The sequence below is a fragment of the Diadema antillarum genome, unplaced genomic scaffold, assembly GCF_040938485.1.
Source record: "Diadema antillarum isolate AM-2024a unplaced genomic scaffold, OU_Dant_1.0 seq00000547_RagTag, whole genome shotgun sequence".
NCBI lineage: Eukaryota > Metazoa > Echinodermata > Echinoidea > Diadematoida > Diadematidae > Diadema > Diadema antillarum.
In genome coordinates this window covers 1,243,947-1,271,366 of record NW_027271493.1, presented here as the reverse complement: position 1 = coordinate 1,271,366, position 27,420 = coordinate 1,243,947, and the positions used below count along the sequence as shown (strand labels likewise).

The 27,420-nt window shown below is 36.9% G+C and overlaps 1 protein-coding gene across 1 annotated transcript; it reads left to right on the top strand.

The window, feature by feature from the left end:
• Positions 1-3,798: 3,798 nt before the first annotated feature.
• On the top strand, positions 3,799-26,236 carry LOC139734815 (uncharacterized). The gene is made up of 13 exons (XM_071645599.1): positions 3,799-3,853; positions 4,374-4,561; positions 6,576-6,595; positions 7,556-7,755; positions 12,519-12,779; positions 13,569-13,847; positions 15,955-16,230; positions 17,142-17,414; positions 17,791-18,054; positions 23,001-23,219; positions 24,038-24,322; positions 25,315-25,463; positions 26,150-26,236. The coding sequence occupies exons 1-13, from the start codon at positions 3,799-3,801 to the stop codon at positions 26,234-26,236; spliced, it is 2,556 nt and encodes an 851-aa protein (XP_071501700.1).
• Positions 26,237-27,420: the final 1,184 nt, after the last annotated feature.

The following is a 27,420-nucleotide window of genomic DNA, read 5'->3' as shown; positions in this document are numbered from 1 at the left end:
AAAATGGCCTCTTCACAATTAATATGAATGTTAATTGTCATAATGATATATGTTCTAATTTGTATATATGTGACCGTGCACCTCATAAAGTCGCACACACTGATTTTGCGTGAGGACTGAAAATAAGTGAAATGGGTCAACCTAGCCGAACTTGACTTTTTCATATTTTCTGAAAGAGCGGGTCTTCTTTTACATTATGCTAAAATTTGGTATCATAAAACGGCCAGGAAAGTGCGTTTTTTAGCAGTTTATCTCGAACATTCTTGGTAGAATAGTGTGATTAGGTGTGTCTTTAGAATCCCTTTTTCATTTCTGAAAAACCTTGTCCACACTCTTCCCTTTCAACTCTAATAACTTTTGAAAGGATAGTGCTACTGTTTTGAAAGTTGGTGTTAATTATGGACAGAATGTGTTAATGAGGCATGCTTAATTTCAATTTAAACCAATAATCCCTTCATTGTCGTTACTCTGGTTGTTTACTTCCTGTTTTTGTCCCATTCATCGCACAGCCAACACGGTTTGGTAAAGATTAACCGCTTGAATAGACACTGTACTTCAGAGCCTCTTTTCTCAGTTCACACTTTTCCTGAGTTTGTACTTTCTTTCCAATATTTAGATAGGTTAGGAGAGTCCATTTGATTTGAGTTATACATCATTTTAAAGCTTAACGTCTGTTCTTTCAGAATATGGTCTGAACTAAAAATTAATGTCTGGCGACTTTTTGTTTGTTTTGAGGTGCAGGGTCACATATACTGTTGCCTTCCCATCACAGTCAAATAGAATATTACTGGACAAATAAAAAAGATATTAAGTTTTGTAAAGTTTATTCGGAATGGTCTTCCATGGACTTGGGTCGTTCTTATATTCAGATACTCAATTTTCAGGGAGATGGCCCTCCCCCGGCCACAGAACAGGCCAAAAAGCTCTGCCTGGTTAAGGTGAACTCATTAAAAACCCCTTGGTAGCGGTTAAGTACTAGATCTAGAAATTCAGCTGATATAATATGAATTATTTCTTGTCGAAGAGGTTCAATATCCATCCAACTATATAGAATGAGTAACCTGATTTTTAAAGCATAAGATGAATCATTTTCAATACCAATATTACCAACAAGTACTTAACTGGATGTTTTGTATGAATTCAAAACCTAACCTGTAATTCTGAACAGCAAATGTAATTTGCAAATTAAAATATCTTATTAATACAATTCCTTAAGAGTATTGAATTTTTTAGTACAAATATCCCCCAAGAAAGTCCTTAAAGGACAAGTTCACCTTCATAAACATAAGGATTGAGAAAATGCAGCAATATTAGTAGAACACATCAGTGACGGTTTGAGGAAAATTTGACAATCGATGCAAAAGTTATGAATTTTTAAAATTTTTGTGTTGGAACTGCTGGACGAGGAGACTACTACAGCTTGTGATGTCATATGAGTACAACAGTATAAAGAAAACGTAAAGAAAATTCAACATATTTTCATTTTTTTCGCATAATAAAAGAGCATTTGACTTGCCTCTTTCTAAAGGTAGGGGGAATAATATGTGACCGTGCACCTCAAAACGAACATAAAGTCGCACACACTGATTTTGCGTAAGGACTGAAAATAAGTGAAATGGGTCAACCTAGCCGAACTTGACTTTTTTATATTTTCTGAAAGAGCGAGTCTTCTTTTACATTATGCTAAAATTTGGTATCATAAAACGGGCAGGAAAGTGTGTTTTTTAAGCAGTTTATCTCGAACATTGTTGGTAGAATTGTGTGATTAGGTGTGTCTTTAGAATCCCTTTTTCATTTCTGGAAAACCTTGTCCACACTCTTCGCTTTCAACTCTAATAACTTTTGTAAGGATAGCGCTACTGCTTTGAAAGTTGGCGTTAATTATGGACAGAATGTGTTAATGAGGCATGCTTAATTTCAGTTTAATCTAATAATCCCTTCATTGTTGTTACTCTGGTGGTTTTCTTCCTGTTTTTTGTCCCATTCATTGCACAGCCAGCACGGTTTGGTAAAGATTAAGCGCTTGAATAGACACTGTACTTTAGAGCCTCTTTTCTCAGTTCACAATTTTCCTGAGTTTGTGCTTTCTTTCCAATATTTAAATAGGTTAGGAGAGTCCATTTGATTTGAGTTATACATCATTTTAAAGCTTAAAGTCTGCTCTTTCAGAATATGGTCTTAACTAAAAATTCTTCGCTGGCGACTTTTTGTTTGTTTTGAGGTGCAGTGTCACATATTACCCATGACATATGTCGGTAACGAGTCAAGGGAATGTTTACTTTTTTCAAAAGATGAAATTTTGTGAAATTCTCTTTTTATTTTCCTTATATTGTTGTACGCATGTGACATCGTGCACTGTAGTAGTCTTCTCATCCAGCGGTTACTGCACAAAAACTTCAAAAATTCATAACTTTTGAACGGATAGACCGATTTTCCTCAAACTTTCAATGATGTGTTCTACTAATATTGCTACATTTTCTCAATCCTTATATTTATGAAGGTGAACTTGCCCTTTAAAGATAAACCTATAGAACCGTTATTTTTTCCCTCTGAATCTACTAATCTATTAATTATGAAAGTACTCAGAGAAAACAAATGAACCAAATTTAGCAAGATTAAACTATTCCCTTTCTTTTTGATAGTGTATCAATTCTTGAAAAGGATATTTCGACCAGATACTAGTATTAGTATAGTCCATCAATGTAAATGATAGCAAACCAAGCATTTACATTTTATAAAAGGGCTTTGTACTCAAGATTTCATTCTACTGCTACTGACTCTCTCTTTGTTTTTGCATTTTGTTGTTACATGCATTTTTATGTGCGACAAGGAGGGGAGAGGATATACAACTACGGCAGCCAATAACTGACCACAATACAATTCCCGGAATTGTTAAAATGCATGTCGTGGATAGTGTGACACAACAACACTTCATCTAATCGGAGTTGCTCCCCCCCCCCCCCCCCGCCTCCACGTTATTCTTTTACCACCATGTAAACATGTACATACAAAACATATCAAAATAATATGATGGCAAAGTCCACAGATGGACCACCTTACTTTCATGCCGACTTACCAAGGTAGGCCCCTATTCCCCCCCCCCCCCATAAGGTACTTTATAATGGACAAGCGGCGTATTTCTTTAAGCCATGCTCGGAAACCGTTTTAAGATGAACAACCTCGTACAACTCCTTTGATTGTCAGGACAAGTCTTGTCACAACTTACGGAATGCGCAGAAAAAAAAGTACATGTATATTCGTAAATTGGTGTCTTCCTATTATTCAGCGGTGTGAAATCGACTCAGGACACAAGACTGTTAGCATCTATAAGGCGGAGTGATATTATATCTTCTGTCCGAAAAAGAGCACTACCTTGTGCTTCCGCACAATCACACTCCTGACGTGAATCATATCACACGATATAAATGACTCACAGGTTTAAGACTTCCATAAGAAGTCATTGCCGGCTTCACGTGTATTGACTTTAACTTGTGATTATGGTAGTAACACTTTCAAATTATATTATAGGAACTTTGCTGCATGCACTTTGCCTTTTATGGGAGAGGTGGTTCGCAATAATAGCAACGAAGACTTGGTATTGTGGACTGTAAGATCTTGACAAAGAGTAATAAATCATATTCTCCATGAGGGTTTGTATTCCGACACAGATAAGTAATGTATTATATTACATCTGAATATTCATATCGTATCGTATCGATATCTACAATATATTCACTTCTAAAAACGCTTTGTTTTATTTTGTTCCAGATGGCAAACTTGGACTCTTGGAGGACCAACATGGCACAAGTTACAGTCACGGGTGGACTCCTACTCTTCTTGGTGCATTCTTGTGGTAAGAAACCCTTCTTGTGTCCACGTGGGATCATCTCTATTTTTATAATTTTATAATGAGACTACAGTATATAAATATATCAACGTTACTTTTCCATTTTGCAGCATTTTCTCTGCCCAAATGGCTTAGAAAGAGATTTCAGGGATACTTTCACAATACAAGAAAGGATAATTACATACATAATACTGTACACTTACAAGGGGAAAAAATAACTGTGTGAAAATTCTGTCCATCTTGAATTTAAGAACGGGTATAGGGATAAACCAATTTATAAATTTCTAAGTTGTTGCATTTGGATAATTTTGGGGCTCTACTCCGCAAAGGAAGTCTTGTTAAGAAAAGTGAACCTTAAGGGTACCGGTAGCACATTTTAAAAGATTAACGATTATTTGCACCTCTACATAGAAGCTCTCCTTGAGCACTACTGTGGTTAATTGATATAGTCATTAAAAAATAATGAATTATTCTTCCCTTTAGAAAATAATATCTTTTCTTTTTTTTTTTCTATTTCATTTTGCAGTCGCCGTGACTTTCACCGTACCAAGTTCCCTGACGGCTAACCGCCAAGTCACTGCGCGGTGTACGGAGAGTGGAGTGCTCGAGTCACAGACAGCGAGCTGGTTCTTGGACGGCGTCCAGATCACTGAGGGCGTTGTCACAAATAGCAATCAGGCTAGACAAGACAAAGGATGGGGTTATCAGGGAAACGTACAATCAAGTCAATCCAGAGATACCCGTATAGGCTGACCGGAAAAAAGCTTGGTTCGTTATGAAATGTAACCTTATTGAGATAAATGAGACAAAGTAGTACTCACCTTGCGTAATGCGAGCACCTCATGGGCTGCAATTTGTGCGTTATCACGTAAACTATGGTTATAACATTTCCCTACATGGATTGGTTTCTGCTCATTTGATCTGGCTTTTACGCATAGAGGTAGAGTCGTCGACAATTTGGTATTTTTTTAATGTTATATCATGATACTTAACGATACCATGGAAGTATCGCTGTTTCATTATAGGAAAAGAAGTGTACCAAATATCAATGAGACGATAGGAAGATTACGTTCTATGTCTGTGACAAGGACAGATGGTTAAATTTTGTTCGTTATCGAACATGTATTTTACATAAAAGATGATACATGTACGTTTATGATAAATACACATCCATACATATTGAATTTGCAATATCTGTTCTTTAATGTAAAATGAATTACTGCCACTAGGAAACTGATAAACATGCTAAACATTAACCGGTGAATGTATTAATTTTTGTTTTTATTTCATTTAGTTTTCAAGATCTACACGGAAAGAATATATGCAAAAATAATGACATGACTTTCTTTTGTCAAACGTAGCACTGCTTGTCCCATTGAGTTTAAGTAGGACATGTGTGTGTGTGTGTGTGTGTGTGTGTGTGTGTGGATGGGTGTGGGTTTGTACTTGTCTTGTAGGATGTACATGTTCGTGAGCGAGTGCAACAGCAAAGCAACCTTCATTTTGAGATATGTTTGAACGATTTCCGGCGTTAAACTGCTGAGACACTCTGTGTTGCAGTGGAAGTCTCTAAACAGACATCAGAGACGGAAGTAACCTTTGTACAGTGAAACTCATATGGTGCAGAAAACTCTCTAAACTTTCACCCGTGAGGACGACAGAGGTAAAGATCCAGGCAGAATAGAGACTCTAATATCTAGAGACGCTAATTATCCCATTAAAAGTTACGGGTGAAAATTTACGTGAAGCAGAGCTTACCGTTTCGCTGTTCATTTCGGAGAAGTGCTAGAAAGTTCAACAGGCAGAAAAGGCAAGTATTGAATCGGCCTCTCTATCTTAGAATAGGAAAGACGGAATTTACAGAAAATCATATACAGACACATTGCCATCTCAACAACTATGAAGGTGGTAGATTTTATATTTAAAATGGTATATCTTTTTCATGAGGTGTAATCATTCTGGACACAAACCATCGTTTGTCTTTCTCGATATACCCGATCTTTCTGCTTTACCGCCCATACCGGAAATGAACACGTTTTACACAGATTCGTGATCCAGGACGTGATTTCTTTAGTTAGCATGTCAAGTGCATCTGCCCTATGGTAATGTTTATCAAAACGTTTGGATATTGCCACCGAGTTGATTTTAATTGTAATTTTCTCCATCGAAGGCGACGGAAGTAACATTTGATGACGCTTGTAGATTTGATGTAAAAAATGTAGACATATCTCGGAATCAGATGTTTTAGAATGAGGTCATGCTAGCCATAGGATTAACAGGGATTTTCGAGACTAAATCATGAAGAAAGCGTATTATTTGCTTTGTTGGATTTGAAGAGAGAGTAAGATTTTCCGAAGAATTCGCAATTGATGTCTCCAGGTCTCAATGGAAGACAGCAGTATGCCTGATGTAGACCACTCTAAGTACTGTGAGTAGCATGTTCGGAATAAAACATCAATGTTAACCAGAACAAATATAACATCACCCAACTAGTTAAGGACTAATTGAAAAAGATATTGTGAGTTTAACTTTTGCGTAACGTTTGCTCTCACACCGCTACGGATGAATATTTCTCGTGAAATAGCTGCAGTTTTTCTTCCCACTTTGCTGCTTAATGTCTATATGTTCAAGTGTCCGCACTGGAAATCTTGAATTATAAAAGGGAAAAGATATGATTGTCCGTCATTTTTGGCCTTTCTGCTCTGGTCTTTCTTTTGTATGCCGTTAGTGGTCAAAGAAGGATTCTGAGTATTGGAATTTGCGCTGATGGGGGATGACTGTAATCCAAAAAGGAGCTGCGACGTTTCAATTAAATGAAACACACCTTCTGCCTTCAAGCCACAATACTTGTTGGCATATAAAGCCTATTATTACCTGGTGGCAGTATTTATGATTCCACATCTCCAACCGTTGTAGAGTTTATTTATTTTCTCAGTGTATTTGCAAGACTTATCTAATCAGGAATTGACCATGTGTATCTTTAATCCAATAGTGACATGGGATTAGACCACACGTGATTATGACACAGACGTCGCCCCAGTTGAGTCGTTTCTGCGGCACACATTCGAAGTTGTTCTTTGGCGTCTCTACGGTGTAGTTAGTGCAGTCGTCACTAATTGCAAATAACCTACTTTCACTTGTAAGTTCAATGATCTACAAGAATACATGCTGAAATGTACTTTCACCGCTATTTCAGGCAGGTAAGCACTGCGTGTAATCAATAAAATCAATCTGTTTTCCAAGATAGCGCGAAAATTTTCTTCCCTTTTTATGTTACACATGATATTGTCTTTGACGTCCGAATACTGCTCGTACATGAATTTAAAGAACTAATTTATGTGATTCCGGCGTTTTCGCATGTTTAACAGATATAAGTTACTTTCCATGAAATATAAAAGATCACTGATCGTAAAAAGTGATGTAATTGTACTTGTAATACAAGTAGTGATGTAATATAGATAAATGATACTATGAAGTTCATCACCACACTAAATTGCTCTTAAAATAATCATTGGGAAGCAATGTAATCAAATATGAATCGATAATCAAAATTGTAATGTATTTTTCATCATTTGCATGTCCATCCAATTTTTTCTCCTTTTAGTCATCACTCTTTGCTTGCTAATGTGCCTAAAACACTTTACAAGGATAATATAAAAGAGTCGATAAAGCATGCAACGATTGTGACAATAATCTCGTGTGAGATAGCTCTGAGTGCAGTATCGAAGGAGAGAGCATTTTACCAGACCGTATATATTGCTATTACTGCACGGATCGCTGCTATCACTACAAGACGTATTACAACATCGAAAGTGTGTTGACCTTCACCCCTTCCTCCTCTCATCACGGGAAGACGCTACAGTGCATCATTTCCGGTTCTCAACAATCAGCCACGCTGAACGTTAGACGTAAGTCTTAAATGTTATTGGACAGCTGCATAAATTGCTATGTAGCGTTGTGATGATGATGATGATGATTATAATGATGATGATGATGATGATAATGGTGACAATGATGATGATAATGATGATGACGATTATAATGATGATGATGCTGCGTGTGCCTGTGTGTATTTTGCATGCAGAGGAGAAAATATTCCATGAATTAAGGAAGAATGTTCGTCCACCATAACTCTCCCAATACATGTGAGTGACTGAAAACGAACGCAGTTTGTGTCGTGTCTTGCAAATGAGGACATAATATCATACGTGCTATTATGGAAGTTAGGAAAAGATGATGGCAACTCAACTACATGTCACACATAGAATTATCCTCTGTGACACCAAACGGATCACCACCATACCAAACTTTCTTGGAGTAACAGCAACTGAACTTTATCCCTCCTGTCAGTCCGCAGAGTCTCAAAACATCCTCCGCCCCTCTTGGGCTGAACACGTTAAAGTACTTTACATAAATACATATTCATAACATTATTGTCGCTTTGAGCGCGGAGGGATACTCATTAACGTTGACATCATTCTTCCTTGCGACATTACACAACGCAAGTAAGCGGGGAATGTTGAGAATCCTTGCCTAAAACATCGAGCTACCAGGAAATCAAACGAACATTTAAAGCTATAATGGAATTGCCAAGAAATGTGATAGTAACAAAGAGTGTTTAGTCTGTCTTTATTCATTTTCTCTTTCTTCCACTTATCTTATAAAGCACTGGTCGGACATATTGATTAGAGAACATACTTGTATTTCATCTCTTGTCGGAGTAGAGATATTCAAAATTGTATTCTTTATCTTTACTTTCAAAGGCATCATTGTGCCATTCATCGAGGACGTTTGGCACTGCTACAAATTATTTACATTGATTAACAGAAAAAAAATAAAACCCATAAATGAAAATCATTGTTTACAAGACACCACGGTTAAACGCTTTTAAATTTGAATCATTTCAATCAGTTATTGTATCACCTTTATCAATTAATTCATTAATTTCCTCAGTTTGTATATTGTGTGTGTATTGTGTATAATAGTTTATTGTATAACCCATGCCCATATATATATACTTGTGTTTGTATATATGAAGAGTTTTACTGCAAAATGGGCTAAACGCCATTTTTAATCATTTCAAAGTAAGTTAATCATCAGATAGAGCAAAACAAAATCTTTCAAGTAATACGTCACATGTAACGTAAGGAATATTCTAGAAGTTATGAGTGAAAACATCATTCATTTTGTAATTATTTTACTCGTTTTTAGCAGCTTTAATCACAAATGTCTCAACGAGAATGAAGTGAGCTCGTTTTGAAATAAAACTCCACATGGAGATGCATATTTATTTGATTATTTTCAACATTTTCAACATTTCAACATTATTCGAGGATAGTTTTCTCATTTTTTTTGTGCTTATAAAGCTATTTCGATATTATGTAGAACGATTAATTTTTTTTTTAATTCATGCTATGTTTTGTACACTGACAGTCTTTGCTGAAAATGAAAATAAACGAAAAGAAGTGATTGAATATAAAGATATTATAGCCAAGGCTGTGTCACAAATCTTGCAGAGCACACAAAGGGGGTCGCTGCTATTTCCGAACGCAAACAGAACGTATTTTACGCATAATTCTCATGAAAAGATGTATGGATATTTTTTTAGATGATGAAACATACTAGAATAAGTTTGTTTAATATTGTATTCTATAGGGTAGACATCGACAGAGTATGAACGCGTCATACGTTTGAATCAATTAGCAAACTTTGTCATCAAATATCGGACAAAAAAAGATATACGAATTGCAAAGGACTTAACACAACTTAGCAGAGGGGAAAATTATGTTCCCGTAAAAATTAACGTTGCGAGGTATTTTCTTTTCTTTTTCATCATTTTTTTTCACCATTTTCATCATCATCATCTTTGCATAGTGTCTACTGTTTTATTCATCTTTGAATATTTGATCTCTTGAAAAATAAGAGAATCATGATGACGTTGATGTGAAACTCCAACATCACAACAACAAATTTTCCTTGTGCAATGTTGTCCCCGTTTTCTTTTGTGTCGTTTTTCAGTACCGATCGATACCGTACAACCTCTGCTTTACCTGATGTCCATGAAACTAAAACAATTTACCGAACAAAATAAACACAAAAATTTAGATAACGTCGTATTCATCGGGAGATATATCACATTCACATATTTTTAATCAAAGACCAACATATTGGTTTAAAGGGGATGGCCAGTAACCGATCAGTGGGAATCAGTGGGAATGCTCAGGGATGATTGTTCCAATCCTTGTGGGATTCATTTAAGAGTACATTACATATCTACTGTTGTGTGAAAACTTATTTGCTTCAGAACGGTCTCATATTCAAGTAATGTGCAGATTAATGCCCCGTCACTGACCATACAGGCACGCTAACCTGGAAACATTAAACTGCACATTACCTGAATACAGTGGCGTATCTAGGGAAAACGGCGCCCAGGGCAAGTGCGAAAATTGCGCCCCTAATTTCTGAAAAAGTGTTCAACCCCAACCCCATCCCGGTAGGGACTTTTAAAAAAGTCCACATGATATGCTTTTTCAAGCACTTAAAAGGGGTCTTTTGAGGGTGATTTAAATGTAAGAAATTTAGATAAATTTTGACGAGCGAGCGCAGCGAGCGAGCCGAAAATTTGTGTATATTTCCGCGTCATCATCACGTTTTGTTCTTATCTTCCTCTTTTTTTGATAAATTTTGGCGAGCGAGCGCAGCGAGCGAGCCGAAAATTTTTGTATTTCAGCTTACAAAACATGGAATTCTTGTAACTTTTTGCCTATTAAATCTTACAGTTCTAATCAAGATATAGTGACGGCCTTATAGATTTATACAAACAAACTGAGGCGAGCATGTTGATAAATTTTGGCGAGAGCGAGCGCAGCGAGCGAGCCGAAAATATTTGTATTTCAGCTTACAAAACATGGAATTCTTGTCCTTTTTTGCCTATTAGATCTTACAGTTCTAATCAAGATATAATGACGGCCTTATAGATAACGATTTATACCAACAAACTGAGGCGAGCATGTTGATAAATTTTGGCGAGCGAGCGCAGCGAGCGAGCCGAAAATTTGTGTATTTCAGCTTACAAAACATGGAATTCTTGTCATTTTTTGCCTATTAAATCTTACAATTCTAATCAAGATATAGTGACGACCTTATAGATAACGATTTATACCAACAAACTGAGGACTTGAAAAATTACTTTAAATTAGCAAGCACGAGTGAGCCGAAATTTGTATATTTCCGCGCCATCATCGATCACGTTTTGTTCTTATCTTTTTTTTTTTGGATACATTTTGGCGAGCGAGCGCAGCGAGCGAGCCGAAAATTGCTGTATTTCAGCTTACAAAACATATCATTCTTGTCATTTTTTTGTTATCAAATCTTACAATTCTAATCCAGATATAGTGACGGCCTTATAGATAACGATTTATACCAACGAACTGAGGACTTGAAAAAAATACTCTAAATTAGTACGCGTGAATGAGCCGAAATTTGTATATATCCGCGTCATCATTACGTTTTGTTCTTATCTTGTTCGATTTTGTTTTTTGCGCCCCCCCCCCCCCCCGTATGTTCGACACCTTTGGCGCCCTCGTTTGGTCAAATGGGCGATCGCTTCAGAACGAAAGAAATAAAATTGCAGCCGCTGCTCCGTGTAATATTTTACCTTCTAACGATGGCATGTGCGAACACAATATACATTGTCATTTTGTCCGCGTCATCATCATGTTTTCTTCTTATCTTCGTTTTTATATATATAAATTTTTGCGAGCAGTTAGCGAGCGCAGCGAGAGAGCCAAAATTTCAGCTTACATAACACGGAATTCTTGTGTGAACACAATAAACATTGTCATTTTTTGTTTTTATCTTGTTTGATTTTTTTCTTCTATTTTTTTCTTCTTTCTTTCTTTTTCTTCTTCGTTTTTTTTTTCGTTTTTTCGTTTTCGGCGCCCCAAGGAGTGGCGCCCGGGGCACGTGCCCCACTTGCCCCCCCCCCCCCCCCCCCCTAGATACGCCACTGCTTGAATATGAGACCATTCTGAAGCAAATAATTTTCACACCACAATAGCTATATAATGTACTCTTAAATGAATCTCACAATCATCCCCCAGCATTCTCACTGATTACCACCGATCAGTTACTAGCCATCCCCTTTAAGAGATGTAATTTTTACACATACAAACTGTTTGTCCATTCGTCTGTTACATCTCACATGATAAAAACGTCGTATGTCTGTAATTATATCCAAGAGTAATTTTGACCCCAACATTTGACATTATTTCATGTTTGTCAGTAGGAACACCATTGCACCGCTTCCAGATTTCATTTAGTGAGTTGTTTACACATCATCAATAAAAGTTATAGGCATGTGGGGCTTCTCCGAAGGTTGTTGTAGAGTTCTTAAAATCCTGACATATATATTATGTCTTTGCTTACACAGTGTGAACATAAGTCTGCGTTATTCAAAAAGAGTGACCTTGGTAGTAGTAACCGTGTCAGAAAAGAATGATTCAAATCATTTTCCCTCCATTAAAGAGTCTCTTGGCTGTGGACCTGGACTGCCTGAAATTAAGTGAATATCACAATTTTTTGATGTTTCGGTATTTTATCTGTCCCTTGTAGTTGTGTAGTCACAAAACAATTGGAATTTATGGCAGTTTTTAATTCAACTGTTTTGCAGATGGCCCGGCCGATGACGTGATTACTATCAAGACACGTGATCAGGAATCTTCCTTGAATATTGAATGTCACGTGATCCCTCAGAACCAGCCACATCCAGCCATCAATTCATACGTCATTAAAGCTGATGGCGTCACACTCTCCCAGTCATCTTCTCCTACTGCCGTCCTTTCTCCACGGCCTCGTTGGTGCATCGAACTGTCGTGTGAAGGGAGAAACGACGTGGGACCAACATCGATTACATCGATTTATTGTCCAAGAGGTATGGGATACACAAATGTAAATGCAGCAGTTACTAATGGACTTTCAACTGCTTGACTACTGTAACAATCAAAGTGACAGGTTATGAAACAGTTTATATCGCATTGCCATAAATAAAATATAAATATTAAAACGGGGTCATCCCACGAGACCGACATTGAAAATTGGTCCATGAGTCATACAGCCCATGAGTTCGGCACTAGACATTATATTTGATAAAACCCATGAGACCGACACTACTCACAAAAGGCTCATGAAACCGACACTACTCTAAAAAAAAAAAGGCTTACAAGACCAACACTACGCAAACAAAGCCCACGAGACCGACAAGATGAGCTCTCGATCTTTTTTGGAAGTGTCGGGTCTCTTGAGCCTTTTTTTGCGTAAAGTCGGTCCTTCGAGCCTTTTTTTCTAGTGTCGAACTCATGAGCTGTATACCTCGTGGGCCTATTTCACTTGATATCAAACTCGTAGACTTTATTCACTTCAACAGTGTCGAACTCGTGGGCTTTGTTTACTTCAATAGTGTCGAACTCGTGGGTTGTATAACCAGTGGGCTGTATGACTTGTGGGCTGTACAACTCGTGGGCCGTATGACTCGTGGGTGTCGGTCTCGTGACGTGCACCCGCCATTAAAACACTATAGAAGAAATGAAATGTGGCATCGTTCAGTAGGACTCTTTGACAGCAAGTGTCAAATAACTTTTTCAGCTCTGCTTAGTTATTCTTAATTGAAGCTGTCTGTAATGTTGAAAAACCGAGTTCCGATATTTTTTGTTTCCCCGTACAGCATCTCCGCCAAATGATGCTCTACAGGTTGAGTTCCAAGAGTCGGGAAATTTCAGGGAGGTTGGTGGTCACGTTGATTTGACTATATCCTGTGACATAGCCTCTCATACTCGACCATTTCCGCCTATTGACAGTTACGTCATCAAGAGAGATAGTCAAACATTGTCGACCTCCAACTCGTTCACCCTATCTCCTCGACCGGACAGCTGCACGAATATCACGTGTATTGGTGAAAATGACATCGGGTCGGCAACATCTGTTAGAACCTACTGTCCCAGAAGTAAGACCATTTCGTTTCACTGTATATCGTATTCAATAGAATTATACCTATTCATGGTGCCTTATGTGTTTATGATATATTTTGATGATTTTTAATGTATGTACATGTACATATCCCATGTGCACCTGGTTTTCCCGGTCAATTTCATACTTTTGTCATTCAAGTTCCTATTCCGAACATTCGATTTCACGCATTCCACGCTCGCAACACTGAATCAGCAATCAAATTCAAAATCCGGTCATTCGAATTCACTATCCGAGCATTCAAATTCACTCTCGGATCATTCAAATTCACTATCGGAACATTCAAATTCACTATCGGAGCATTGAAATTTAAGAGAGGAGCACGCATTTCATCAATGAGCATTCAAATTTATGTCAAGCTGGTGACGGAATCTCGTCGGTCATTCAAATTCGTGAATAGGCAACCATGTTCCAAATAACTGCATTCAATTTAAAAGAAGTCCTGAATTTAGCTATTTTGGGGCCGTGTATGCATGTGTTTCTCACTTGGCTTTGAATTAACTTATTGGGATTTATGATGATCATCTATTTTGCAGTAGAGGTCCACCTGTTAATTGACAATTTTGAACTCGCGCTTAGCAAATAGGAATATACAGGCACATGCCCCTGGGATTTGACATAAAATGGAGGTCCCACGTGTGAAAGAGTCACAACTCTTGCACGTAAAAGATCCCACTTCATTTATTCATCGCAAAGAGCAAAACATCTAACTGGACCCCATAGGGAATACCAGCTTTTGCAGCTGAATATGGGTTATCCAGCCATCTTCTTTGATAGAAAATGAAACAAACAAACAAAAATTAGGCACTGTATAGGCTTACAGACGAGCATAATACGGAGGGTTGGTTGACACTTTCGAGGAAAAAGAACACAATTTCGACTATATTGGAACTGCATAATATAAGCATTTTACGTGTTGTTTGTTGTGTATTGCTGTCTTATTGATTTCATTTTGCGGGACTATGTGAGATCACAGCGTGTCAGTTTGTCTTAAATTGATGAATTGTCATTATGTGGTTGGTGTTGGGACGTTGTCAGCATGTAGTATCATCAAGAAATACGGTTTATAGTCGTTGTGTTGTTTGGATGCACTGCTGATTGGACATTGCAATTTGAAATTCATTGAGATGAAAAACAAAGAATACATGAACAGAGAACAATGTAGAACATGTAAACAATACTAATTACACTGTATGCAAGCATTCATTGGTTGTGTTGGCCCCTATTCCTTTCTTAAAAGTCTCCCCCATTTTCCTCGTTAAACTGATTGCACGAAGTAGGAACTTGACGCCTAAAAATGAATTTGAACGCTCCAAACAAGCTCATTGGGACTATCACGTGACTATCGCATGAATTTGAATGCACGAGTAGGAAAGTCGGTGCTCGCTTTTTGAAATTGAATGCCCAATCGTGAATATGATTTCACGAAAACGAAATAGAACGCTCAAAAATGAAATTGATCGCTCGGATTCTGAATTTGAATGCCCCAATATTTTCGCGTGCGTGCGCTTCGTGAATTTGAATGCACATTAATGAATTTGAGTGACAAAAGTATGAAATTGACCGGGAAAACCTATATTAGCTCCGGCTAAGAAAGGCACACACGTAGCAAGCAATGTGCGATTTATGCATGGAGATACACAGGTATGCAAAAATGTCCATGCATTTACATTGGAATAAAATACATGTATGAAAAAAAAGAGGAAATGATAAACCCACGTGTTGCAACATTTTAGTTTTGAATGTTTATCGTGGCTGTTCATATCTACTCACTTGATGAAATATCTGCCATTTCAAATTCTCCTTTCCAGTCCAAACTATAATGGCCCTCTTTACGTACACGTTTTCTTTTTTGTTTTGTTTTGTTTTCATATTGCTTTGAAGATTGTGTTATTTCTGATGATTATGACCTAAAAATTGCTCTCCTTCAAAATGGTTAACATTTTATTTCTTCCTTATAACATTCCTCTGCCAAGTAACGATCCCTGCAAGGACTACGTACACTATGGTGAGCAAACCGCTCTCCCCATTTACTTCGCCATGTAAACCTTTCAGCAACACAAAACTGTAAATTTCTTCGACAGATCCACCACGTGATCATATCATTGACATCGAGTTCGACGAAGGTTTGGATGACAGTGGTCGAGGTACTGTCACCATTTCCTGTCACGTGACCGACATCGACCAACCCTACCCTGCTCTCGAAAGGTACGAGATAAAAGTTGGAAGCGTGACAGTGTCAAACTCGAGCTCGTCATCGTTCACGGTATCGCCAAGCCCTCAAGGCTGCACAGACGTCACATGTATTGGAATGAATGAACTTGGTTCCACATCTACAGTGAATGAATTTTGTCCCACAGGTAACTTTTATTGATCAACTTTTGCTATTGACTAGGGTGTGAAGCCCGGGGTGCTACAAATGACGAGATTAGCTTTAAGCAGAAAGAAAAAAAAATAAACATCGAGAATACATAAAATGAACCACATGTACAACGTGTGTGCTATACTTCGTACCTTAAAGATCAATTATTTTGTGCATACTCGTACATAAGGGAACTTACTTTGCAAGGCCTTTTTGGCTTTATTCAAGTTCTCTTTTTTATTTTCACAGATATAATTATGTAAATTCGATACTGTTGCATTGTTTTATCAGAAAATGAGATGAATAAACGAATTGAATTGAATTGAAAAATATAAAATGTTCTTAAAGCTTCATTAGCATTATTTGGTATCATAATTACGTATATCGACATCATTGTATTCAGTGAGAATAGTTTCCCACCTGAGTATTTAAATATAACCTTTTAACTTTCATACCTACACATACGGACAATCGTCTCATCATGTCATTATCTTTGATTTAGAACAGAATATCTTTGACCGAAAGGAACCAACTACACAATAATCATTAAGATGCTTGTATGGGTTCCCCGATATACAGATATTCTTAACTTTGCAAGAGTAAGATGTGTGGATTATCCCTTTTATTTCCGTATAAGTAATATGACATAGAAGTATTCAACAATTTATGCACTCAACAATTAAACCTTTGCAGTTTTTTTGAGGAATGCGAGATGTCCTCAAATGTATGATGTCGTAAACCAAGTCTGATACCAGTGCCAAAGTAAAGCTGTCACGGTGTACAGTGTATTTTGATACCTGGTGTTTGTACTTATTTCTCATGTTTACAACGTAAAGGTATGATACCACTAACAGATATGGATAATAGTATACAATGTTTGTTTGAATTTCTTCATGATATCCAATTCAGATCCTCCCAGGGAAGACATCATAACTCTACAGATTGAAGAGCAGATTGTCGCGAGCGAGGTTAACCTTGTGATCACGTGTCACATCGATCCACGTGACCAACCCACACCTCCAATCGACTCGTATGTGATCTCCGTTGACGGTGAGACGATTTCATCGTCAAGTGTCCCGTCTGCGATCGTGGAATCTCGTCCTGACAAGTGTATGAACATCATGTGTGAAGGAAGGAATAGACGTGGCTCAACGCGTTCAAGGGATTTATATTGTTTTAGAGGTAAATCCAGAAATTCTATTTCGAAGATGGTTCCTTCTCTTCTTGATTGGCTGTTTTCAAAAAGAATTAGTGTAAGAATGTACTTTGAATATCATTCTACTGTCGATATATCTAATCTAGATCTCAAATAATGACGCGGGATGCTCGTCTAAGCACATACATTTTGTGATACCCGCACGTGATATTCTACAAACATATGAAGGAATTAAAGGCCTGTGAAGTATAGTGTACCTTAATTCCTAAAAAAAAAAAATATATATATATATTTCGTACCTGTATTTTGTCTTGTCTTTTAATTGTTTTATAAGTGTTTTATTATAGTCTCACCTTCGAATTACATGGTTACATTCATCCTTTACGTAATATTGAATAATAGATGACGTAATCGATGTTCAGTTCAACGAGCGCGTGGGAGAGAACAACGGGAAAATCTACACAGTGGTCTGTCACATCGACGAGGAGTACCAGCCGACACCAGGTATCCATACCTTCCTCATCACAGCCGATAACGTCACTCTCTCATCCTCCCGCTCGCCGTCGACTGCCTTCACTCCTCGGGCCGATGGAGGCACAGAAGTCTCCTGTACGGGACAGAATGATTTTGGCTCCACCACTGCTACCAAGACCTTCTGCCCGTCAGGTAAGCTGTAGTTTAACGCGGAAGCATATCATTTAAACAGGAATCATTTAAATCACAGCTGTCTACAATATTTACCAATATGTTTCATATCTTGATTCACAAGTACATTTCAAATGAGATCTTCTCATTGTTATCTTGATATGTTCTTTATAATCCTGCAGTGGAAATGCAATAGTAATAGTGATCACCGCGTGAGTATCATCCTATCAGCATCAAAGTAAAATAGATATTTTGGTAATATATTGATATTCCGAGATTCATCAAGATCGTTTTTGTTTTTGACTTTGCTTTCGAAAAAATATACACACCATACGAAGTACATGGCTGGTAAAGCAATGTAAAGGAAAACAAACACATGCATTAATCTAAAAAATAGACTTTCCCCACTACTTTGAATATTTTTACGACAAACAAACACACACATTCACACATACACACCCACACTAATAAACACGCATGCGCGTGAATAAAGCATTTTTCAATGAAGAGGTGTTGAATAATTGGCAGTCCTCAAAAATATTCACAGATTTAAAATATCTTCCATGCGTATTACGTTGTTCTGTTTTTGCGCAAAAGTGGCCTTCAAGGGCATTCTTGATCGATGGACACTTAATCTCTGACGAATGGGAAGCGAGGGAAAATACGATATCATATCAAATGAAGTTACAATTTTCAAGAAAATTAAAGTAGGGATAATGGATGTAAACGAAAACGACAATTCAGTTGTACTCTATTTTCACAACGGTTCGATTCTGTGTCAACCTCGTACTAGTATCCATTATAAACATTCCTTACATGAAGATTCATCATTTTGTTGTTCAAAGACATAAAGTATATCATGAAACAATAGAATATTGAATGACCGTTAATACACAAAAGGTCTACTTCATCGGATATGCTTACTCTATCTTTACTATTATTATCCCATTCCGACTGTAATCAAGTTAATAAACAAGCACGTTTTGCCTGCGATTGAGAACCTTTTACATTTATCAATCTAGCATATTCCGAAATATTGCTTAATACTGTCTTTCGGACTAGTGAGCATTTGTCTCATTGTCTTTCATAAATTCGTAAAAGCTGTGGAAATAATAGCAGAATTTCAGCGTCAAGGAGCTCTTCAACAATCGTCGACAACTTACGCTCTTCTTGTGGTCGTGTTCTTCCTTTCCGTAATCGCCTGCGTCGCTTACGTCAACAGAAGAAGAACATTCTTCCCCCCGGACGAGGTATTTAAAAGATGATCAGACTACAATGCCACAAGAAAGCACCAACATCCTTCAACTTGCACTTCACCAGAGTAAAAAAAAATCGTGTTTAAAGTGTTGATCACCAACTTGTTTTCAAAGCGTAATATAACATAAACTATATATACGCGTCTCGACACCTTAACTTGAATGAAAACGTAACAGTTTGGTCGTTAAGGTTAAAATAATTCAATTTCATATGTGTAATATCTTTCTTCTTTTATTTTTTTTTGAGTGTGTGCCATTATGTAAATGCGGTCCAGTACCAAATCTTAAGTGCAACATGAAGGAAATAATCTTCTTTTTTTCAGTGAAGGTGGCTTACATCGTAATCCATATAACGAGGGGTCTTACGCCAGTATAGCGAGCACTGTAAATAGCAATAAACAGTGTAGTGTATTGACTTACTGCGATATTTCACAATAGCTTGTACCTATAGATTTTACAGCGATGATTTTAATAGACAAAATAATGTACATTCCCGCCTGAAATTGATTGGTCTTCAAATTCGTCTTTTCAGGTGCAGAGTCTCGACCAGTAAACGGATTCATCATCGACTTATGGAATACTCCTTTTCCTTTGAGAGGATGGTTCATTTTCGCCCCATATATGTATATAGATGTGACACTGGATAATCGTAGAGAAAGATTTGATCAAGTTACTGTGTCATTACAATGAACTATGGAAATCCCAGTTGATCACATGTTCATAAAATACACGAGTGTGCCGTTTCCTGACTTATTTCTTTTTTTCACTTCACTCAGCGTTGTCAGACATTGAAGCAATCACCGAATTGTCGAATTCATGCAAAATGTTCTAGGAAGTTATTTATCATATGAAATGCGAGCAAAAGAAGAAAAACAAGTCTCGACCTTTTTTAAAAAATTGTCATGTACAGTGTAGTCAGATTTATTTTCCATGATCAGATCTGCCATTAGCTGTAAAACGGCATTGCTGGTAATTAAGATACAATGCTACAAATTATTGTTTTTACTTTCCTATTCAATTCCCCCATTTGATTCCAATAACTATGTCAATATGTCCGATGTGTTCATACAGTATCCTTGCAACTACAGCGAGTTCTGGTTTGTTTGAACGTTTGTCGCAAAACTAAAAACTGTTGTATTTTCGAATGCAAATTGTACACATTCACAAATAAATTACCTTCTCCGTTTTGATAGTATGCAACCTCGATGTCGCGAATATACATCAATTAATTCGTTATTCTAGGACGGTATTAACCCAATACTATACTTTGAACATGCCAAGGTTGCTACTTTGAAAGGAAAGATTTGGCCTTTTTTATCTGACTTTTGTTATGTCAAGATGTAAGTAAACGGATTTACTTGCTCAATTATTTCGTGTTTCTCAGTTATAAGTCTAGTTGCAATGAACGTTAAATTGTTGGATATTCCAGAACTGAAACGGGAAGGTGAAATCACATTTTCACCTCTATCAATAAAGCGATCGTTTTTTGGTTTTGTTTTGCCGCTTGACTTATTACTGACTTCTCCTCAAACCAGTTAATATTCAAACAATATTGCAATGTTACGTATATTTCTACTTTATAATGGTAAGTTCTTTAACATACGAAACCTTCTATCTCCAGTAACAATAAAATCATGGTATTTTAAAACACATGATTGCCCTGTCATGAATGCCAGTCATCAAGAGAATAAAGCAGGCTTATTTCCATAACTGTCACTATGCGTTTTAAAGTGTCTATTGTGTGCGGATATAGGAGGTAAGACTGTCATCGTAATACCTCCCTACTGATTGTTCAAAGAAACAAATAAGATTGTGATTGAGAGGAAAGAGTGCAGTAAGAAAATTGTAACTTAATAATGTATTGTGAGAACTGGTATATTCAAACAGCTGCGTCGATGTACGAAAGTCCAGTGTAGATGAAATGTACGTTCACAAAGTTATGAAACGTGGTAATCCGAGGTGATCGAGAAATGCAATAGGTATTTGCAGAAGCAAAGACCAACATATTTAACGCACCATCATATTTATTAATAGAACGAAAGAAAGAATACGTGTGAAAGGATGCTAATATTACTAAGGCACAGAGGGAGAGGGAGCTAGGAAGAGAGTGAGACTAAAAAGAAAAGATGAGAAGAGCGAATATTTAGGAGGCAAAAAAAACAAAGTGAAATGCGAATATTCAGAATACACTGCATTTATTATTATCATAACACATATCCATACACATCATTTTTGTAATTACTGCATTTATTGTAATTAACTTTCCACAAAGCATGTTATGAATTTTGGAATGGTCGCACTGGATAAACTCTGCTTTTTAGTAAGTCCTTAAGTGTCAAAAAAGTCAAGGAACCTACGTATCATGTCTGTACTTTAGTTCCTCCTTCCAGTACTGTCTACGTGATGAATCAGGCAAATTTCATTGGCAACCTACTCCAAGTGCTTTGAATTTAGCAGATTCTTTCTTCGTCCTTGCAAAGAATACTAGCACTCAAAATGAGACATTCACCGCTCTTTTTACAATTTACCGGATTGTTATGTAAAAAAGAAATTACGTTTAATCCCTGAAAACGTGATTAACACATGAACAAACAAGCAACAACACAGGCAAACACTTTTTTAACAACGAAATCTTGTAATGCGCTGGATCGCAATTTAAAATGTTAAGTCTGGAACCACATACACGTACAATTCAGACTTTATAACCAACTGCCCTCTCGGGGTGTTTTCGTGTTAGCAGGCATTATGATATGAGATATTAGACTATTAAGAGAAAGTATGGTATGGTTCTGTAATGCTAATTTCCTCGGAAATAAAAAAAAAAATGTGGCAATTTTATACCTTACGACGTAATCATAGTTACACCTCAGAGGCATGATTATGATTATTTGACTAACTGAGATGATTAGATTTTGATAATATGTATCACATTTGTTTCAAATTGGAAGCTTTAACTTCCATCTGATTGTTTTATCTTATGCATATATCTATTATATATATATATATATATATATATATATATATACATATATAATATATATATATATAGAGAGAGAGAGAGAGAGAGAGAGGGAGAGAGAGAGAGATAAACAGGATAATTATGTATTTGTAAATTCTGTCTTCTGAAATTACCTCATGTACATAAATCTTGATTTTCCCAGACATTTTTGCCACAGAATCTCGTAAGGGATTGAAGCCCCAAATTTCATTATTTGTGAGCGACTCGCTTACCTTTTCCTTGGAGCGTTTTGCGATTACAGTGGAACAATTCATATATTTTGAAATAGTAAGGTGAAAGTTCTGAGAAAATGCAATAGGGAAATACTCAAATTGACATTTAGGCGACTTGCCTTCTTAAGCCACCACCTCGTGGTGGCGGGTCAGGTAGTTTAGATATTCGATAAAAACTGATTATAAATTTAAATGCATGACGACGCATGTGATTATTCAAAATGCAGTTTGATGTATCATCCGCCCACTGGGAGACGAAATAAAACTTTATAACGACAAGTTGTGCATTTGGAGTTTAAAAAGAATGAACCAGTGTTCTAATGAATAAAGCATTACATAAGACATATTACCTGAATAGTATGCTATTGCTATTTAATAGCAGTTGCGTCCAGTGAAACACAAAGAATGTACAAAATATGTTACGAATAAACTATTCAATTCGATTTCATAACCTCTTGGATTCATTCTATTTTGATTAAGAGTTTCCATCAGAAGGTGTGATAACCATCAAGTTTCACGATCAATCGGATCCTGACGTCGAGCCTGGTCTTATCATTGAGTGTCACGTGACTCCTCACGACCAACCATCTCCACCCATCGCAATGTATGAGATAACCGTTAATGGCGTCGAGCTGTCGAGATCTTCTTCACCTCAAACTCGTCTTTCTCCTCTTCCCCGCTGGTGTGTGGATGTGTCGTGTAAGGGAAGCAACGAATTCAGAAACACAACGACAGCGTCTATTTACTGTCCAAAACGTAAATATTCTTCGTTTATTTTCAAGTGCTGTCTGTAATTCATATGAAGATTTCTGTGCAATGTTGTTATTGTTGTTACGTAGAAAGGTCCGTGGAATTGTTTATATAAAACAATGTAAAAGGGGTGATTACATGTAATATACGACTCTTGAATTCGAAAGGTTATTCTTTAGTCTTCTTTTTTATTCATTGTTCCATATTCCACATTTTCGTACAACACAACAGTCAATTTGAGACGGAAATAAACACATGTATAAGAACAAAATATGAGGAACCTACTGAAAAGCAAAAGCTTGTAGGATTTAGGCTTCGTAGTAATAATAAGTACAATTTGTCAATGACGACAAATGACGAAACATGCGAGAATACAATATGTTGAAAATGTAATGAATTTGAAGAATCGATAGATATAATGTTCATAATTAAACTGCAGATTCCAATGCTAAATAAACTAGCAATTTAATCAAAGAAATATTATTACCCGAGGGAGGCATCATTGTGAGGACGCAGAGATATTTCTTGTGATCACGATCAACTTGAAAGCAGGATAAAACAAACAATGGCCTTAATATTTTGCTTAAAAGTATTAAAAACATTCTCTGCTTGCATGAGTTCGCCAGCAAAGCCATTAATATCACTGGTGACGATAGTATGATTTTGTCACATTTTAGTGCAGATATTGGCTAAAGTATTTTGAGATTATGATACAAGTATCTCCAAAAACGTTTTTTTTTTCTTGATTGATCACCATACATGGATAGATTCACCTGCAGCAGACGCCCTGTCAATCAGACTTCAGGAACAACAGGACGCCATCCATCCAGGAGGAAACCTTTTGGTCACGTGTCAACTGAAACCACGTGATCAGCCTTACCCTCCCATCCACACATTCGTCATAAAAGTAGACCAGGAGATAGTTTCGTCGTCAGAGATCCCTTCCTTTATCATAGCACCTCGTCCAGACAAGTGTACTCACGTGACTTGCCTCGGTCAAAATGGAGTTGGCTCTGCATCGGTTGAAAAGACATACTGTCCTACAGATGAAGGTAAGGACCGAAACAGCCTTGTTTATATCATAATTGAAGACATAAGAGGAGTATAATAATGGAAAATGTAACATAATTCTGGGTCACTAGTGCATCTGTATAGGTTCATAACTCGGGGAATCGCCTTTGAGTATCATAATATGTATGTAGTGACATTTGAACTAGTTTTTACCAGTTTTACCACTTCGGTCGTCGCCAAATGAAGTTTGAACTAAGGTGTGCCATTAAAAAAAAGACTTGGGGTATGTGCAGTGTTTTTAGTGTACGCAACTTCTAGTCTTCAGGGTTAACAAAACGTGGCGCCATTAAGCTTTCTCTAAAATGAAACAAATGACATTGAATTTGAAAGTGCTTATAATGCGTGCATATATGTTAGGACACATTACCTGATCAGTTTTGTATAACTGTAACTTCTCCCAATTCAGTTCCGACAAGTCGACATGAAATCATCTCCATCGTGACGCGCGATCGAGAGAATGAAAACAAACTGACGATCACGTGTCATACTAACCCGGAAGACATTTTCGACACTTTTGACATCGTAATCGACGGTGAGGTCCTGTCTTCGTCATGGCATCCTACCTTCGTACTGTCACCTCGTCCTCACAAGTGCGTTAATGTCATGTGTAACGGAAGCAACGTACACAGCTGGAGTACTTCACTCGATCTGATATGTCCAGGAGGTAATAAGATTTTGTTTTAATATGAATTGAGGTTGCATATATATATATATATATATATACATAATATATAAAGGTCTAGTCACTAACACTATCAACTCTGTTGTTTGGGATGGAAATCTGTCAAAAAATGACATAAAGGTAATACACTCCTAAAACCGCAACATAATTTCAAGTTCTACATCGCTATATCGAACTTTCCTTATAACTGAACAAATTAACAACAAAATGTATTGCTCATTATCATGGGAAAGTTGATTGCACACTGTAATATTATAATACCTTCATGCAACGCGTGTTGCATCCCAACAGGTAATGTATGTCCAGAGATGGAAACTGTAGAAGGAGTGTTGCACCAGGAATCCACCACTGCAGTATTGTTAACAATCGCCTTCATCTTATCAGTGGCGGTGTGTGTTGCTGCAGTCATCAGGCGAAAACAACTCTCTTCTTCCACCGAGGTGATTTAGCATCATGATGTTATTATATGATGAAGTAGATTTTATTTGAATTATATAATAAATGTAATGTATATTTTATGCAATTTTAATAATGACTGTTATTTATGGCACAGTATGATCTTATGTTATTAGTTGTATTCTAATAGTTTTTCTCATAATAGAAATAAACATGTTTCGTCTCTGTTGTCAATCGGTAAAATTCACAGCACATGATTATACTTCCATTCACAGGATTTCCTTTATCCATTGGACTGATTTTTTGTAAAACTGTTGCATATTTACCGTAAATAATTTTCTCTAATTCCGTTTTTGTTGGAAATAAACATAAAATGAAATATATGAAAAGATATGAAATGAATTGAAGTGATAGAAGGCTCAATCGTTCTATTAAACACGTATATTTACAATATTGGTCATACCAAGGAGTGTTTTTGCTAGGCATGTAGAATAAACATGTCAATACGTTAGCAATTAACATATATATCTCTGTCTGTCTTTGCAGTTATCAATCACAGACGATACATTATAATCTAAGGTAAGTCTGACTGGAGAGGTCTAATACATTTACACTGTACCTTGCTTACTGGAAAAAAAATCTAATGACACAAATGAATAATTGAGGACAGTTAACTAACATCAAAACAGTTTTTAAAATAATTTTTCTCTCTGTTTTATTTGTCAACCAGGCGGCCAGTAACACAGCGACTACAGACTTAACTCACAGCGAGATAGCCTGGAAGAGCCTAACCATGCATGACGATGTCCCGCACTGAGTTGCTTGTAGATTGAGTATACAGCAAAAAAGGAACTTTCGAGAGTGTGTGGACAGCATCCACGACAACGTGGTAGATGCCCTTGCAAACCGGCCATCCAACCATAAAACGTAAAGCTATTCCAGAAAAATTAACACCCAGTTACATCTCCGAAGCACCGTCACAATCACCCTCAAGCATATTCATTATTGTGTAAATACACGTGTATCTGTAAGTCTGCATCACGCTATAAAAGGAGAGCGACAGTTGTCCATTTTGGAGTTGTGCTATCATCATTCATTTATGACTTATTATCATTGCTGGGTAATCAGTTTAGGCTACATTTCTAACCTAACTGTCAGAATAAGCGGAATATATCCAAATGAATTAGTGCGTGATGCTGAACTGTTGACACAATGAATATCTTACTTGCACAGAGCATCCTCACAAGTCACACCTTTGTAGACTGACACTCACTTCTATAGTGAATCAAAAGAGATCACAATAAATGACATGAAATGTTGCTGAAGTCCTGGTCACGTGATCTAACCTCTTGCAGGCACGTATATTTATAACGGCCCCCTCAAAGAAAAGCGTTATATTACTGATGCATGTATAATCATTTCCTATGAAGTAATCGCGTTTTGCTTCACTGTACGGGTTTGATTTATTACCTGCCGACTTGACCAGCTCTTAGGTTTCCGCCAATTCTAGGTTGTTAAAGTAAAAGAAAACACAAGCACACAAAAAAAAACCCACCAAAGAACAAACAAACGAACAAACGAACATAAAATGTAAGTCATATAGATATTGTTATGTATCAATTTGTTTAAAGCTCACATAAAGGCAGTACGCAAACAGCAGCAGGATACTGTCACCTAAAGGTATAATTTCATGAAAGTTTCTAATTATGATTTATTGTAGAATACCTCCAGTAAGCTGTAGCATTTGGAATGCAAGATGGTGACTAAAATGTTATCGGATACACATTTCATAATTATGTAATATGCTGGACAGAATGGTTTATCATCCTCTTTACAGTGCATGATAAAGTTTCAACCTGCTAAGCAGAAGACAACCTGCTAAGTAGAAGTTTGTACAAGTTTCCCCATTGTGTGTTACATTCTCATACTTGGTTACCCACCGTAAGGGTTTTCTGTACATGGCACATGCAGTGCTTGTGCCATATTAAAGGCAGCTACATG